The sequence below is a fragment of the Artibeus jamaicensis genome, unplaced genomic scaffold (assembly GCF_021234435.1).
Source record: "Artibeus jamaicensis isolate MK-2021 breed Jamaican fruit bat unplaced genomic scaffold, CSHL_Jam_final contig_252, whole genome shotgun sequence".
NCBI classification, from domain to species: Eukaryota; Metazoa; Chordata; class Mammalia; order Chiroptera; family Phyllostomidae; genus Artibeus; species Artibeus jamaicensis.
This window is the reverse complement of record NW_026521538.1, coordinates 3,724,443-3,743,275: the sequence shown is the minus strand read 5'-3', so window position 1 is coordinate 3,743,275 and position 18,833 is coordinate 3,724,443. Positions and strand designations below refer to the sequence as shown.

The 18,833-nt window shown below is 42.0% G+C and overlaps 1 protein-coding gene across 1 annotated transcript in view; it reads right to left on the bottom strand.

The window, feature by feature from the left end:
• Positions 1 to 13,185, bottom strand: part of ENTPD7 (ectonucleoside triphosphate diphosphohydrolase 7) — a 43,703-nt gene extending 30,518 nt beyond the window's left edge. Inside the window, exons 1-3 of the mRNA XM_037138996.2 lie at positions 13,061 to 13,185; positions 12,699 to 12,791; positions 11,448 to 11,630 (exon numbers count right to left, since the gene is read on the bottom strand). Coding sequence (XP_036994891.2) covers positions 11,448 to 11,630; positions 12,699 to 12,706 — 191 coding nt within the window. The 5' untranslated portion in view covers positions 12,707 to 12,791; positions 13,061 to 13,185. The remainder of the gene's footprint in view (positions 1 to 11,447; positions 11,631 to 12,698; positions 12,792 to 13,060) is intronic.
• Positions 13,186 to 18,833: the final 5,648 nt, after the last annotated feature.

Sequence of the window (18,833 nt, the reverse complement as noted above, 5' to 3'; positions counted from 1 at the left end):
CTGTGTGACAATGACAACTACAACGACTAGTACAACCTGGGGCCTCTAATCTTGACTTGCCTTAAGGCGCCCCAGTGTCCCTGAACATTGCTTTTACACTGTCCCTGTAAACATCAACTCAGTGGAAAGGCCAAGTAACATCACAATAGCCAAGAGGTAGAAGCAACTTAAAGGTCAGTTGACAGATGAAGAGATAAACAAAATGTTGTACATACAATGGAAAACTATTAGAATCCTGCCACATGCTACAACGTGGATGAACCTTGAAAACTACACTAAGTGAAATCAGCCCGTCACTAAGATAAATACTGTATAATTCCACTTCTATGAGGTATGTGAAGTAGTCAAACTCATAGAAACAGAAAAGAGAATAATGGTTACCAGGGGTCAGAGTGGGGAGGAAAACAGTTGTTCAGTGGATACAAAGATTCAGATTTTCAAGATGAAAAACTTCTGGAGACTGTTTGCATAACAATGTGAATATACTTCACTGGACATTTAAAAATGGTTAAGATGGTAAATTTTATGTTTTTAACACAATTTTTAAAGGGGCAAACATCAAACATCTCAGTATTATTATGAAAGTGGTTTTGGCCTCACAGACCCACTGAAAGGGCCTCAGACACTCTAAAGGGTCAGTGAACACTTTGAGAACCGATGCTCCAACGAGACCATCTGCTTCTCTTCCTGTTCATTCCTCTTTCCCTTCTTTGACGTGCCTCTGCGGCCTCTACCCACAGTGCTGATGTCTGTAGCAGCCACAGTGATCTGAAAAGGCCTCCTCCTCCTTCCGCCGTAACCCGTGGCATTAACCCTGTGAGCGCTGAGATCTCGTGAACCCTCAGCCTCCTTTCATGAGTGTTCCTCCACCTCTCCACTTAGGCCATTGGTGTCTTAAGAGCAGGTGTCTTATCCTCGGTACCTTGATATTGTCACAGTGTTCTCACATTTCTCTGATATGTATCAATCAATCCTGATTAGTCTGGTCCTAGAGCTCACAGTATGGAACTGTTGGTTCCTTACTAGCTCCTCTATGTCTTCGTATTCAAAATCGGTTGGTCTCCTTAGAAAGTTTCAATGGCTTCCCAAAGCATTCTGTCATCCTCTTTGGTTCCTGTCAAGATAAACAACTTTACAGCTCCAATTTGGATGCAACTCAACTTCTCTTTCTCTTCCCTCAGAAGTCTTCCTGTATGCATGGCAGAAAATGCCAGCTGGCATCAGAACACAGGGAAGAAAGACAGGACCTGAGGCGTTCGTTACACTTCCCACTTGAGCCTTTGGTCAGTGCTGCAGGCGGCAGAAAGTCTCCATTTTTCTCTTCTGGCAGCAAATGAGAAACCGAAGAACACTTTTCCACCCTGGGAAGTAATAATATCACCTCTTTCTGGAACTCTGACACCTTGTGACCAAATCAGTCTCCTTACACTTATCAACAACCTGAAGGTCTTTCTCTGGCAAGGCTCCTAACATGGATGGATGGCTGGAAGACATCCTTCTTGGACGTCTTTGTTTGTAATTTGCAGTCCTGGCCTTCGCCACCGTGGTCACTTACTTACACAGATGGACCCTTCTGCTTTGCTGATGCTGCACTAAGTTAATCCCTAAAGACGAACTAAAGCCCAAGAGAAAAATTCTGAAAGCCTTGGAGTCCCTCACATTCACCTTCCCAGGCGGTATCTAATTCACCATCACACACTTATCTCCCTGGCCCTCACACACACACATTGTCTGTCTATTTGAGAAACATGATTTCCCTCTGGTCACTGCTGAGTCAACAAAAAGAAAGTTACCCACATACACATCACCCAAGGCAGAAATGAAAGCCACTTTTCACTGCCATTATCCTGAAAACAGTAACAGCATCAGATTGGTAACTGACAAAACCATGACCTAGCTTACAAAATCAAAACTAATTATACCACCTCTAGAGTTCAACTAGAACTCAATAATGTGCTAGAGGTCAATTAAAGTGGCCCTCATCAGCACGGGGCTGCCAGCTCTCTGCTGAATGTTACAGCGAAAGCAGCTGTGCATGACTGAGCTCAGTAACGCATGCCCAGAAAAGCACCTCACAGGTTACAGGTTACGCTGTATCTCCTAACAAGATTAATCAGAGCAGTGAGGAACATTTATGAGCTAAAGTTCTGCTTATAAATACTAGTAAGGACAGGAGAATAAATGAATAAATAAGAACAAATGTCTTCAATTTCACCAACAAAAATCTCTGAATTATTCTATTCTATGTCATAACACTTATATACACAGCCTAAAGTTAAGAATTTTTTTCTAACCCAAATAATGTCTCTTTATGACTTGCTTTAGACAGAACTCAAACTCCTATGGAAGGCCAGCTCTGGCCTACATGTGGCCAGTGAGCCCTTAAAATGTGACTAGTACAAGTGAGGGATGAAATTTATTTTATTCATGTTTAAATTGAAAATAGCCACCTGTGTGTAGTGGCTACCCTATTCTGATACCACGCTGTAGTAACTCAACATTATTTGTTGAGTAAGTGAGTAGGTGAGTGAATCAATGAATGTAAAATATTTACTGAGTCTGGAAAAGTTGCTGGTGCACCTCTTACAACACATGGCACACGCCAGACAGAAGTTAATGACAACACACGTCTAGCCAAAATTATTCTTAAAAATGGTTTTGCTGTGCGTGAGGGGGTAGGGTACAGGGGCTACGTGGGGGAATCTCTGTACTTTCTGCTCCATTAGCTTTGAACCTAAAACTGTTAAAAAAATAACATCTATTAAAACAACAAAAAATAGCTCTGGATTCAATCCTTACTGACATTCCATCACTCTCTAAATTTACCTTCCCCTAAATTCTAGCTGTAATGCAATCCCTCTTCTTTTCTCCCTTCAGAAGCAGTGTGGGTGCATGTCCATAATAAGAAAACAAAAAATGTCACCCTTTAGTTTTGAAACTACTGAGAGAAAAGCCCCCACGCAGGCTTCTGAAGTTCTGAGACATTATCACTTTAGAAGCGATAATGAATGAATGAAAAAAAAACTAGACTTAAAATGTTTTTTCAACATAAAAACAAATTAAAATGTTGTTAAACATTAGACACTTTCATACATACATGTACTGAAATAGAAAGATGTAATGTAAGACACATTACAACTTCTAACTAAAGCAATGCCTCATTTACCAAGACCACGGGATGAGTTCCATGTTCTCATGGGCATAGTTTCCTGATCAAGGGAAGTCCTCACTTAACGTCATCAACAGGTTCTCAGAAACTGAGACTTGAACAAAACGACATAGAACGAAACCTGTTTTACCACAGACTCATGATACAAACAAGGGTTAAGCTCCTGTGGCATATTCCTGGTCACCAAAACATCACCAACTTCTAAATAAGTCCCAAAACAGTTCTAATATTAAACACTGAAATAAATGTGAACTATACACACATTTAAGAAAAATTAATAAAAACAAGTGAAAGATGATCACTTTCCAACCCTATGATTCCAGGTCAGGGTCCCAGGGGGCTGGAATCCATCTGGCAGCTCAGGGCACAAGGTGGAATCCGCGTGCTTGGGACACGCCCCATCCAGGGTGCGGCAAACACCCGCACTCACTGGGACTGGGACCACTGAGGGATGCGCACCTCGGGTATGGGCACCTCGGGTACGGGCACCTCGGGTACGGGCACCTCGGGTACGCGTCGTTGGGATGTGGGGGGAACCGCGGTACTCGGAGAAAACCCACACAGACATGGAGGACGCGCGAACCACACACAGTGGCCTCAGACGGGAATCAAGTCATTTTTCTCACCAGCATTGATGAAACAATGTTATTCAAGGACCCGCTGTACACACCTGTAGAACATCACAAAGACTGACACAACTCATTGTACAAATTAGGAACAATTTAAATAAGACTAAGTATGACTATATTACATGTCTGTAATAAAAAAATCACAACCACAGCATTATCTTAAACATTTTTTATAAGCTGTTGAACTAACGTGATAGGTGTTGCCATCAATTCCTAGTTATTTGCTTAATGATTTTATCATCAGCTAGTGGTCGCCTGTGCTTAAGCAGTAGCTGCCACCACAAGAAAAGAAATTCTGGAAGGAAAATTTTAAATGGAGAAAATGCTACCTATTGTCTTCAGTGTATATTTTCAGGGCAGGAAAGGGAATTAGAAAACAAAAAAAAACCCCAAAATGTCAAATAATATAAGACTAACATCCATGATGCAACAGGCTTTTCTCCTTTAATCCAAATGACAAGGCTACCTCACTTTATACATAAAAAAAATGGCATTCCACAATCCAACACTGCCTAAGGCACGTAACTAGCAAATAACAGGCTAATTAACTCTCAAATCCATCCTCTTTTTCCTACAACATAACATCTCCCCCCCAAATAGGTAAACCTTAGAGCAGTGATTTTCAGCTCATGGCACAGATCAACTGATTACTAAAATTCTGGGGCATACCAAAAAATGTATTTTTTGCCGATCTGACAGCTATGTTGTGTTGGCCACTGTCATTTCTTTATTTGAAAATCTCAGGGAAATGCCCCTGAATAGTTGAGTATCGCACATTGTACAAATTCTTGCGGCGTACCAGTGACAATCACTGCCTCAGAGCAATGGCTCTCCATGCAGGCTGAACATTTGTCACCTTGTGAAGAGGCCCAATGGTCTGCATTTTTAAATGTCCCTAAGTGATTCGGATATACAAAAGCTGAGAACCACTGATTTCAGGTCATCATTTCATAACTGTCAGGCTGAGTATAAAAGTTCTAACAGAAATGTGTAGACTTGTTTGCCACTACAGAAATGGTCTATAGAAATTTTGAGTAAGTCCACACTCAATACACTTCCTCTTCCATCTTGCCGTCAAGATGCCAGATATGCATATTTTTTAATCCTTACCCAAGGATATGTGTACTGATTTGGGAGAGAGAGGAAGGGGAGGGAGTGGGGGCGGTGGAAGGAGGTGAGGGGGCGGGGGGAGAGGGAGGAACATCAATCAGTTGCCTCCTTTATGTGTCCCAACCTGGGCATGTGATCTGACCAAGGATCAAACCTGCAACCTTTTGGTGAATGGACAACATTCCAACCAACTAAGCCACCCGGCCAGGGCAAGATGCCAGATATTATTAATTATTGTTATCAGCGTGCGTACATCTCATGATCAATGCACACTCCCCACCACCACCATTCTAATCAGCTGTTATCTGCTGTGTGCTGAGACTGCAGAGAACCCAGCTAATTAAAAACGTATGTAAAATAAAAGCAAACAGGCTCTACATGAGAGGCTATCTTATCTGTAAAGTTCATGAACTTCAGGTACATGAAATTAGTTATACCAAATTTGGTTACTCATGGGCCTCATCTGATTATTTCTGATTCTTAACTTTGTTCCTGATTCTGGAGAGTGTGGAAATCCTGGTTCTCTCTATTCCTGATTCTACACAGCTATACATAAACGGTTTTCTCATTGGTAAATTATGAACTCCATGAGTTCAGGGGCCACATTTTACTTGCCTTTATACCCCAGCATCTAGCACAGTCACGCATACAGCAAACTCTCAACAAACATTTGCTTTCTCAGTGGCTCATGGAGGCTGCCATGAGTATAGTTCAACAATATATGATAATTTGTAGCAATATACACATAAATTTTTATTAAAGAATAAGAAGATTTATTAGCACCATTAAAATATCCATACTACCCAATTTAATTTATAGATTTGATGCAATTCCTATTAAAATACCAATGGCATATCTCACAGGCCTAGAACAGATATTTCAAAAATTTATATGGAACCAAAAAAGACCCCGAACAGCCACAAAAATCTGGAGAAAAAAGGACAAAGTTCGGGGATCACAATATCTGATATCAAACTACACTATAAGGCCACCGAAATCAAAACAGCCTGGTGCTGGCGTGAGAACAGACACACAGATCAACGGAACAGACAGAGAGCCCAGAAATGAACGCCTGTCTCTATGGGCAGTTAATATTCGACAAGGGGGCATGAGCATACAATGGAGTAAAAACAGCCTTGTCAATAAATACTGTTAGAAGAGCTGGACTGGTACATGTGAAAAAATGAAATCAGACCACCAACTTAAACCATACACCAGAATAAATTCAAAATGGATAAAAGACTTAAATATAAATCATGATACCATAAAAGTCCTAGTGGAAAACATAGGCAGAAAAGTTTCAGCTCTCCCAGGTAGAAATTTTGTTGCCAATATCTCACCTAGGGCAAGTAAAATAAAGGAAAAAAATAAACAAATGGGACTATGTCAAATTAAAAACCTTCTGTACAGCTAAAGAAACCATCATCAAAAAGAAAAGGGAAACAACCATATGGGAGAACATATTTGCCAATGATATATCAGACAAGAGTTACATCTCCAAAATATGTAAGGAACTCATACAGCTCAACACCAGGAAGATAAACAACCCAATTAAAAAAATGGGCAAAGGACCTGAACAGACACTTCTCCAAGGACATATAGAGGGCCCAGAGACATATGAAAGAATGCGCAACATCACTAGCCATCAGAGAGATGCAAATTAAAACCACAATGAGATATCACCTCATACTTCTCAGAATGAATATCTTTAATAAATCAATAAACAATAAGTGCTGCTGAGGATGTGGAGAGAAGGGAACCCAAGTGCAGTGTTGGTGGGAATAAAGATTGGTGTAGCCAAGTGGAAAACAGTATGGAATCTCAAAAAATTAAAAGAGGAACAGCCTTTTGACCCATTAATTCCACTGCTAAGAATACCTTAAGAACCCCAAAACACTAATTCAAAAGAATTTATGCATCTCTATGTTCACAGCAGCGCTATTTACAATAGCCAAATGCTAGAAACAGCCTAAGTGCCCATCAATAGATAAATGGGTTAAAAACTCTGGTACATTTACACAATGGAATACTACCCAGCAGAAAGAGAGAAGGAATTCCCACCTTTTGGGACAACATGGAAGAATCTAGAGAGCATTATGCTAATGAAATAAGCCAGTCAGTGAAAAACAAATACCATATGATCGCACTTACAAGAGGAATCTAATGACCAAAATAAACTAATGGGCGAAACAGAACCACAGGCAGGGAAACAGGGAACAGACTGGCGCTGCCAGCGGAGAGTGGGGAGAGGGGACTGGTGCCAAGAACACGTATGAATGACCCACGGACGTGGGCAACTGTGTGGGGATCGGCTGTGGAGTGGGGGTGGGCTGGGATGAGGCGGGAACTGGGGCAACCATAATAGAATAAGCAAGAAAAAAAAAAAAGAGCCCTGGCTGGTGTAGCTCAGTGGATTGAGTACCAGTCTATGAACCAAACCGGTGCCAGTTCGATTCCAGTCAGGACACATACCTGGGTGGTGGGTCAGGTCCCCAGTGAGGGGCATGGGAGAGGCAACCACATATTGCTGTTTCTCTCTCTTTCTCCTTCTTTTCCCTCTCTTAAAAATAAATAAATAAACTCTTTTAAAAAAAGAATATGAAGGTTTAGGCTGCATGACTGCTGGCTGCTCAGTGAAAGTATCACACAGTGTCGAGACTTTGGTGAGGTCACCACAGCAGCACAGCCTGTGTGTTCCTTAGCGCTGTAGCTAATCCTTGTGTCAATTAATTCAACTTCACAAGTATTTACTGGATCTGCCCACCTGAGGTACAGTGACAGACAAGAGCTACTGGATCACTGCCACATAGCCCTGAAATGCGTTTACTGCTCTCCATCGTGACTGCTGCCACCCAAGTCCAGGCCCCCATCATCTCTCTATTGGAGTGTTCCAATCCATCTCCCCTTCATTTTTATTCCCCTCCGTTCTATTCTCTACAATGCCACCAAAATAAGCTTTCCTTAAAAAGCATTTCAGAGCATGTCTTCTTCAAAGCCTTAATGTCTAAACTCCCTAAAATGGCTTAGCGACCTCAGCCTGATCTGCCTTTCCAGTTATACAACTCACTACTAACTACCGAACAGTCTTCGCTACAGCCATATCCACCTACATAGAATACAGTAAGTAGACCATGCTGTCTTCCAGTGGGAAACTATGCTCAAGTCTATAAAAAAAAAAAAAAATCCCAGTAAGCATTAAGAAAACTCAAATTATGGATTTAGTTCTCCAAAGCCAATAAGCTTAAGGCCAATGATTGACAACTGTGATCATCTAAACAAATATTTCCTCTTCTGGAAAGGCAGAGTCAAAAATACAATGGCACTGCTAGAGAAGTAAACGTTGAAAACATAAACTTCTTGAGAAAAGGTATCGAAGTCTCCGTGTCCTCATGCCTATTATCACCTGGCACGTAGTGGCTACTCAATAAATATTTGTCCAATGAATAGATGAATTACCAAGTAAATAGGAAATAAAAGATTATGGAGACAAAACAACCCAGAAATATTAAGGGGAGTAGGCATGTGCCCCAATTCTAACCGAAAAAGACTCAAGGAAAAAGTGACTAGAGGTTTCTTCTAGTTACTTCTAGGTAAGGGTCTTCTTCATTCTTGTAAGAGAGTATGGCAGACCTGTGTCTCTCCTACAGGACATGAACGAGGATGCACGGCATTTGTCGCTGCTGGCTGCTATTTTGCAACCATTAAGTAATCTGACACTATGGGCAATCGAGACAGAAACTCCCATCCTGCCACCAAGTGTTGAACTTATGGTTCTGCTACCTCTAGACTTCTAGTTATGTGAGCCAATAAAGTTTCATATTATTTAAATCAGTTTGACTGTTACTTGCAGCCCAAGGCCTCCTAACTGATATACATCTGACAAGCAACAGAGAAAAACTCATGTTGCAGATGATGAGCATGACATGTCGTAGTTTAATTTTATAGCCTAATCAGAAACTAAGCTTAAAAAGTAGCAAAATGAATCACTGTTATAAAAGAATATAGATATTCTATGCAACTGGCAAGACATTAAAACCATATCAAATAACTCAGATGTATTTTCTGTGAAAAAAGGTATTATTCAGATCTCAGTGGCTAGAGCTAACAGATTAGACTTTAGAGAAGAAAATAATGAACTAGAAGGCACAACAAAATAAAATATCAAGAAAGAAACACAGAAAAAAGACTGAAAAAAAATGAATAGAGCATTGGTATGCTGTGAAAAAACTTCAACATGGCTCGCCCTGGCTGGTGTGGCTTAGCGTACAGAGTGATGGCCTGAGAACCAAAAGCTCACTGGTCTGATTCGAGGTCAGGGTAGATGCCTGGGTTGTGGGCCAGGCCCATAGTTGGAGGCTTGCAAGAGGCAACTGATCCATGCATCTCTCACACATTAGCACTTCTTTCCCTCTCTTTCTCCCTCCCTTCTATAGGGAACCATTTAGTGTGGTGTGGGAATGTAGCCCAGCCCCCACTTGGAAAGATGAGTGGAGAGCGAGGTCCGGCACACAGGACCCACAACCACAGATAGGTTCTCCCGTGGGAAATCAGGCCTGCATTGTACCTAGGCTGCTATGAGACTTGCTTTTGCTAAAACTCCCTCACCCTGGACTGAGGCAGCAAATGTTTACTGCATATCTTTTAACTTCCTAAAGTCTGTACTAAATCTCCCAAGTATGGAGTGTAACCAGTTCAACTACTTTTCCCCTTGATTTGTAACATTCTTCTCTTTGAAGTAATAAGCAACATTCTTTCCTTTGCTATCTAAAAGGTAACCACCTACAGCAAACCTGTGCACAGTAAATGAGGGCCATCCTCAATGTAATGTACCCAGAAATGCAATTAAAGCCTGTCCAGGTGGGGGTTGGGCCCTCTCTCTCTCTCTTAGAGAACAGCCATGCCATCCCTTTTTCTCCACAGGATTTCTGTTGTCCGTGTAAATTTGTCTCTCGCAGCCACAACACATGGATCCTGCCAGCCAGGGTCCACATCACCCTCCCCTCTCTCTAAATAAGTAAAATATTTAGAAGAAAACAAAACTTCAACATGGCTCAATATACATGTGCTTGGAGATGTCAAAGATGAAGTGGGAGAGCACAGAAAAAGTTTCTAAGGAAATAATGGTCAAAATTTGTCCAAATTTGATTAAGAATTATAAATCCATATATTTAAGATTCAACAAATCACAAGCCCAAGAATCATGAAGAAAACTCTACAAATGAACAGCAAAAGCAAATTGCTTAAAACCTATGATAACGAGAAAATCTTAAGAGCCAGGGGAAAAGGACACATGCACAGAGAGAACAGAGATAAAAATAACAGCAGACTTCTCAGAAAGAATTCAAGCCGAAAGACAGTGGGAGCATCATCTTTAAAGTAATAAAAGAAAACGAATCAATCCAATGAGCATTTCTTTTAAAAGGAAAGCAAAATAAATACTTTTTCAATAATATAAAATTGAAAGAATTCACCAATCACAGACTCACACTATTAGACACATTAAAGGAAGTCCTTTAGGCAAAAGAAAAATGGTACCAGACAGAAATATGAATCTACACAAAGGGATGAAGAGTCCCAGACATAGGAAATATATAACCCTTCTTTTCTTATTTTTAAAATTTCTTTAAAAGATAATTGAACGTTTAAAGCAAAAATCAAAAACAATGTATAGTAGCACTTGTAACATACAGAGAAGTAAAGTGTATGACAGCAACAGCACAAAGGCCAAGGGCAAAGGCATGGGTTCTCACACTGCATGTGAAGAGGTGTGCTATTACTTGAATGTAGACTTGAATGTAGACTATTACTGAATGTAGTATAAAGGCTAAATCCTAAAACAATCACTAAAAAAATAAAAACAAAGTTATATCTAATAACACAACAAAAGAGAAAAAATGGAATCATAAAATACGTACTTAATTTTTAAAAAAAGAAACTAGAAGAAAAACAACAGATGTGACAAGCAGAAAAGAAATAGCAAGAGATTTAAACATAAACATAATTGATAATCACATTAAATATAAATGGCTTAAGCACCCCAAATAAAAGGCAGACATTGTCAGATGGGATGAAAAGCAAGACTCAACTAAATGATGCCCACAATAAGCCCGCTTTAAATGTAAAGACAAAAACAGCCTAAAATTAGAAGGATGGAAAACCATCTGTCATGCTAACACTCACCTGAAGAAAGCTCAAGTTCCTATATGAATACCAGACCAGTAGATGTCAGGGTAAAGAATATAATCAAGGATAAAGATAGTAATTTAATCATGATAAAAAGGGTCCATCCATCAAGAGTACACAACAATCCTAAACATTTATACACCCAATAAGTTAGCCCACCAAAAGAAGAAAAAAGAAAGATACAAAACACAGCATCATCATTCCTGATTCAAAACTGAAAATTGTCAAGATGTTTATGTAGTAAGTGGCATGCAATTTTACTAATAAAAGTGCAAAAGGGTCAAAGGTAGTAAGGTATTAATAAATGCTTATGACTCCAGTGAAAAGCTAATCAGAATTATCTAGGGCTGACTCACCTTTCATATTGCCTATCTCGTGGTAACGAAGCACCCCAATGTCGAAAGTCCACGATTAAAATAAGCAAAAGGAGACAGGATATGCAGAAGAGTCCTAGGAATGCCGCCCGCTGACGAGGAAATGGGCTCACCGTGGGCACAGTAAAGTACCAGGAGGCTGGGCAGAGGTAGGAAAAACTGATCCTGAAATTATACGAACATTAGTAAGAAAAGTTTCAGTATAAAAAACAGCTTTTAAACTAGTGTAAAGCCCTTCCTAATAAAGGCAAAAATTCACGCCACCAGAAATTGAAATGTCCTTTTAGTCTTAAATTAAAAAAAAAAGACATATATAGTTCATGATACTTCTACTATATAAATCAGAAAAGCTTGGAAAATCTTTTTCCAAGTCTGTACTGTGGGGTGCAATTCAAAGAATTAAATCTTATTTTAATGAAAGGATCACCAGTCTCCCTGAGCAACTTCCTAACACTGAGGAATCAGAGTACGACAACAGCCCCATCAGGAATACTGCCAAAAAACTGGATGGTCAGAAAGTTTATTCAACTGATTTTTAAAATACTTTAATGGTAATATATGCACATGTTTAAAAGGATATATAGTGGGAAGTGCATCTTTTGCCCTGACCCAGCCATTTCCCTCTTAGAGGCAACCATTACTACCCAGTTTGTGTATTTTTCTGGGAATATTTTCTGTATACACAATGACAGATATGTCACATGTGGTAATAGATCCATGGGTGTGTGTCTCCATTCCTTTGGTTTTACACCACACATATTGCTCTGTCTTTCCCCACTTACTCTATTTGACAACTGTCCCATATCTACAGAACCACATTAATATTTTCTGAAAGCTTCAGAGTATTATTACAATGTATGGATAAGTGTATTCAACTGTGAAGTTCACTTTCTATATTGATTCATAAGGTCCTGGGTCTGTTTCAAAGTTCACTGCAAAAAAGAAAAATTCTTTGTTTAATCTCCTCAAGGAGATCAAACAGCCTCACTCAAGTGGAAATACGTCAAGAACATTACAATCTAGCCCTTTGCGACCTGAGCCCGGGGTTATGGGCTGGAAACTTTTGCATCTGCCTTCAGAAGAATGCAACGTTGATCTTTACAACCGTATGTTCAGATGCAAAGTCCAGATGCAGTCCTAGGGTAATCTTTTCTAGTAATAATCTCTCAGGGCCCCTCAATCTGCCTCCTGCCCCCATTGAGCGCCAGCTGAAAAGAAAGTGCATAGCCTTACCTAGCCATGGGTTCCCTTCAGTGGTCCCGCCTGTCACCTCCTTTTCCTTTTGACCTGAGAAGGTGGTCTCCTTGTCCCAGGCATTTCCTGCGCCTGAAAAGAGTTAGTTGGGTTTCAGGCTCACCTTCATCAATGCCCACAAGATCAGACCTCCAGGAGAAGGCCACACACTCTCCGAACGCCCATTCCTAGTACGTCCGCTGTCGTTCCTAGGGCCCAGCGGACCCTAACCGGGCTTCCCGGGAGAGAGGGGTTCTCGAGGGCCAGCGATATCCTCGAGGAAACAGCAGTACCCAGGTGGCGGGGTTGGGGTATCCCCTTCCCTTCCATCCCTCCTGGCTCCGAAGCCCTCCAGCACTTACTCTCACGGGTCGAGCGGCCCGGTGGCCCCTCCAGCGCCTCTCGGCTCTGTCCACCAAGAACACCCGCAATCTGTAGCTCAGCCGGAAAAAGGCCTGCGCCTGCGGCGCCACGTCCCCAAGGAAACCACCAGTAGCCAATGACTGACAGGGGACCCTAGGAGAACCACCCGCCCTCCACACAGCCAGAGCCACCATCGAACCAGTTTCATTGGTCTCACGTCCATCCACCAGGGTGGCCAATCCCCAAGAGCGTTCGTCTTCTAATGCCCGCCCCAAGATTTCGAGTGCGCCCAATCCGGAAGGGCGTTGTGCCCCCCCCCCTCCACCCCGCCGGGAGGGGCTGGCAGGGAGCACTCAGGTGAGTGGTGCGGTGACACCGGGGCTGCAGCGGGGTGGGCCTCGGGGCGCGCTGCCCTCTCTACTGCGCCAATTCTTCGTGGCCGCCCCAGTGGGTGGGTCTTGGGGTGTCTGCGTCAATAGTGCATCCCTGGCCCACAACCTATCGGAGGTTTTTTGTCCTCGTCTCTGCCTGGAAGAATGGCAGTTCTTTCACCTCAGACCTTTCCTATTGCCTCCCAAATTGATGCCTTGGCCTCACTCTCTTCTCCCGTGAGAAAAACATTAAAAAATCGGCACAATGACATCTACACCAAAGCGCTTGGAACCATTCATTCAACATTAATTGAATATCTACTGTGTGCCAGACATTATGAGCAGCTGTGTTCCTCCCACCTGGACCTTACATTAATACATAAAATCGTAATGATTCCTTAATGCTGTTTTTCTTGCTTATACAAGCCGTTTCATTTCCAGGAGGGAGCCATTTGGAAAGGGTCAAGCCCAAGTTCTTACAAACGTGGCACATACATGGCTATACATGAGCTGTCAGTGCAGCGTATTTTGCCTGTGCCTTACCTCGATTATTCTGCTCCAGCACCGCACCTCTGGTTTCCACCCTCCTAGGTTTTGCTCACTGTCCATCCACCTCCCCAACCCCTCCAACTGCCTTGAACATCCTTCCCTGACTTTTAGCCAGGCCAACTCATACTCATTCCTTAGCACTCCACTTAAGCGTCACCTCTTCTAAAAGCCTTACTTGACCTACACCCCCTTTCACTCACCACATTAAATTACAAGTATATTTATGTGCCTGTCTGTCCAAATGACAGAATATCCTTGAGAGCAGGGACTGTCTGCTTCCATATCAATGCTGGGCACCATCTGGGACATAAAACCACTAATATATGTGAACCAGTAAATGTGGAATTAAATGAAGACAAGCCAAGTGAGAACAAAAAGAGGCTATTTATTCCATGCCTGCTACAACAAGGCAGTCAGCTGCTAACACTTGTGTCCAGCAGACTCAAAGGGTGTTAGGGGAGTGGAAAAACAAAATGAAAAAAAAAATGGGGGAGGGAGAAGATTTTAATGTGTGCTCTGATTTGAGAGTACAGCATGAGGAAGCTACAGGCGGACTAACCGGAAGCAGGGTATCTTATGTAATTGTGCTGGGGGAGCATATTTGGCTCTCTCTAATTGGTCCTGGGTCAGAAGGGGTGCGGCAAAAAATAGGGAAGCAGTTATTAACCAGTCAAGAGTTCTGGGCTGATTGCTGCAGAGTTTGTGGGTCAGAGTACAAACCAGTACTCTGTAGTACAAATGGTCTGGCCATTGTCTGGTTTGTACATTCATTTTCTCTTGACTACAGTTGACCCTTGAACAACATGGGTTGAACCACATGAGTCCACTTATACGTGGATTTTTTTCAACAGATATGTGCAGTATTATAAATGTATTTTCCCTTATGATTTGTTAAGTAGTTTTCTTTCCTCTAGTTACTTTGTTGTAAGAATACAGTATTTATTCATATAGCATACAAAAAAGTTATTAATGGACTATTTATGTTATCTGTGAGGCTTCTGGTCAACAGTAGGCTATTAGTTGTTACATTCTGAAGGAGTCAAAAGTTATATGCAAATTTATGATGGAGCAGAGTCAGTGCCCCCAAGCCCCGAGTTACTCAAGGATCACCTGTATTGTCTTTTCCTTCCATAACCCTCCCAACCTAACTGGCTCTCCAACTTGCCTTTCTCCCTCAATTCTTAGTGTCGGTGTTCTCTTCTTTGTCCCTCAGCCCCTCCTGTTCTTCAAGGGTTATATTTTATCCGGACCCCCGGAAGCCACATTGAGTAAAATAGCTGCATAAAGTTAGGATGAACCACAAAATGATACAAATATCAGGTATTTTTATTATTCCAGAGCCCAACTTAGTGCCTGGAACAACATAGACACGGAAAACACTCAACAAATGTTTTGGCTTTTGTAGAAATTCTTGTAGTTGCCTGCCGACTGTGCAGTTCTAAGTCTAGCCTATGTGTATTTCAAACTCCAGTGTTCCACCACATGGGAGATTTTTTATGGAAATAGAATTCCTATTTACGTTTTAAACAGTACTTAATTCAGATGATTTGTGACCTATATTAACTTAGAACTTGAAGGTACATTGCAACATCTTCTAATTTACACAGGAGCCTATATTTTAGTATCAACGCTTTCTTTTTTAATAATTATGTTCTTTAAATATTTTATTTTGGATTTGAGAGAGAGAGTACAGGAGGGCGAGAGAGAGAGGCCAAGAAACATCGATGTGAGAGAAAATGTGAAAAATGTCGGTTAGCTGCCTTCCATATGTGCCCCAAGGGACTGAACTGTCCACCCAGGCACGTGCCCCAACTGGGAATCAAACTGGTGACCCTCTGGTTCGCAAGAGGATGCCCAACAACCCAAGCCATTGTGCCCAGAGCTTAGCACTTTGTCCTTATGCTTTTTTTGTCTGCCCAGTTTGGACAATGCTTCCTTCAAAAAGTCCATATGCCCTCAGGTATTTGTACAGCATAATTCTTATGGAAGCCTGCCGTGTTTATCTGATCAACGGCTCACAGGGCTAAGTTCTGACGTTTCCAGTCAGATGGCTAAAAGTACCTATATATAAATGGGTTGAGATCATTTCTCCATCTCATTTGTAGTAACTCAACATGTTGAAACAAATTACAGAAATCCATGTTTCAACACAGGTTTTAACTGCTTTTTAAAGCCTTGTCTACAATCACATTTGCAATTTTCTCTGCAAGTTTTTGACTCTACCTAGCCCTGAACAAAATCTGCCAAACCAGTCCCACACTAGACGTCACTCGTCTGCATTGCTTTATTTCTATCATTAATTTTCCTTCTTTCCATACTCCATCAAGCCCTTACCTCTGAAGGAGTTTAAGTCATATGGTCTTCACTCTCCCTTGCAAATTTACTCATCTCTCTTCTCGTGTCTTAAAGGCACCTCATTGTCCAAGACCAACCTCATTTTCTCTTTAGTTTCCCCTTATCTACCCAAACCTCCTCTACACACATTACCAACTTTGATTAATACCCTGTGATTCACTTGAGCAGAAATCTGCAAGTCATTCTAGAACCTCTTCCTTCCATTTCCTTTCACCATTCTATCCAATTAGTCACTAGGTTGTTCTTAGTGACTCTTAGTGACTCTTAGTTTCAAGTTTCTAAAATCCTCCCTAATATCTTCTGATAAAGCCTTCTAACTTTCGGCCCTGCTCCAGACCCCTGCCCCTCCTAAGTACCCCTCCATTCTGATGACACTAGTGAAATGTAATTATACAGCTTCCTGTTTTAAAACCTTTCTGTGGTTCTCCATCCCAGTGGGATATAGTCCAAATTCCTTGGTGTGGCATGGCAGATTCTGCTGAATGCTAACCCAAAAAGCCAACGATCTCTCTTCCACCTTGTTAACATAATCCCAGTTTCCCTTGAGTTACTACACTCTTACACTTGGCCATGTTTAGAGTGCTAGGCTCCAATCTCACCCCCAAACTACCATTGGTTGATCCGAGTCAACCATGGTGGCCATTCCCTCACCAAATATTAAGCCTGGACATAGGATGCAATTCTAGGCAATGATACTGAAGGGAAGTCAGCTGTTGGGATGAATGAGAGGAGGAGAGAAGACATTCTGGGAAGGGATTTCTCCATCCTAAAAAGAGTGTAAGCCAATAAAACTTTTACATATGAGAGAGAACAGAAGACCCCTTTCCTTCCTTGAGAAGTAATTTTAAAGATACGATGCCTGGAGCTGCGACAGCCTCTGACAACTATGGTGGGGGGACCAGCCCGGGAATAACAGGAGAAATACAGGAGGAACCTGGGTCCTTGAGAACATCGTGAAGCTGCTAAGTTAACCAACATGGGAGCAGCCCCACCTATGCACTTACTATCTGAGACACTCAATTCATTATCGTTCTTATTTTTAAGACACTTGATTCATCAAATTGCTGCTTGTGGTCTTCTAACTGATAAACCTAGCCCCCAATACCTTCCAAGCACCCCAACAGGTATTCTTACCACGCCCCTGCCATTTGCAGTTCTCAAAATTACGCCTCTCCTCACCTCTGAGCCTTCGTACTTGCTGTTATTTCTGCATAGACGACTTTTCACTGATCTACCAGATGAACTCCTGCTTATGCTTCATGACTCAGCTCAGAGGCACCTCTTCTGTGAGGGCCCCCAGGCAGCTTCGGCGCTTCTCCTTCTTTGCCCTTGCAGTACTTTGCTCATGTATACTTCTGTTAGGGCAGGAGTAATTGTTTCATAAGCTGGCAGCTGTGCGAGTGGACCTGCTACCAGTTGGCCTGGTAGGAAAGCAGAACATCTAGGTTTTAGACCTCAGTTAGTATGTTTGGTCAGAGAAAGCAGGGTCCCTGGGCTTAGCCAAAATGAGAGAGGTTTAGACTAAGATACTTAAATTACTCTGCATAGTAAAGTACAAAAATTCTGAGCATCGTCCCCTCTATAGGTTGGATTTGGGGAGCTCTGGTAAGGAAAAAAACTTTAAAAGGTAAAGGAAAAGGGACCTGTGTAGAGTCGTGGCAGACAGAAGGGAAGAGAAGGCCTGTGACAGATTCCCTGCCTTATTTGTCTACATTAGTTGTGTATTAGTTGTGTTACAAATTACACCGACACGTGGTAGCCCACACGAATAAGCACTACTGTCTCTCACAGTTTTTGTGCATCAGAAATTTGGGAGCAGCCGGCTTACAGTCTCTTATAGGCTGCAGTCAAAATGTCAGCTAGCATTGTCATTGTCCGAAGCCTTAACTGGGACTCAAAGACATACTCGTACTTCCAAGGTGGCATAGTGCATGGCTCGCAAGTTGACGCTGGCTGACGGTGGGAGGCCTCAGTTCCTTTTTGTATGGGACACTTCCAGGGATGTTTGAGTATCTTCATGATGTGGCATGTGGCTTCTCCCAGAGCGATATGAGAGAGAGAGAGAGAGAGAGAACCTGGTGGAAGTTCTATCCCTTTTATGACCTAGCCTCAGAAGTCACATATTGCTCTTTCTGTTGTCATAATGGTGTGCATTTAAATTCCGGCTGACGTTCTCAAGGGCATCAACAGTGCCAAAAAGAGAGGAAAGCGCCAGGATCTTATGAGGCCATCCTGTCAGTTTGGCTTCATTATACTGACAAGCTAAGCGGGCGTGATGGACTATGAGGAAGCAAGACGGAAACGCCCAGGAGGGAAAGTCCTGGGATCTTTTTCTAGGGATGTATTACATGCATGCAAATAAAATGCCTCCGTGGAAAAAAAGTTACATATCTTTACTTCTGCCACATATTATTTGTTAAAAACAAGTCACTAACTCCCAGCCCATATTTCAGGGGAGGGCAACTAGGCTCTACCTTTTGAAGGGAGAAATATCAAA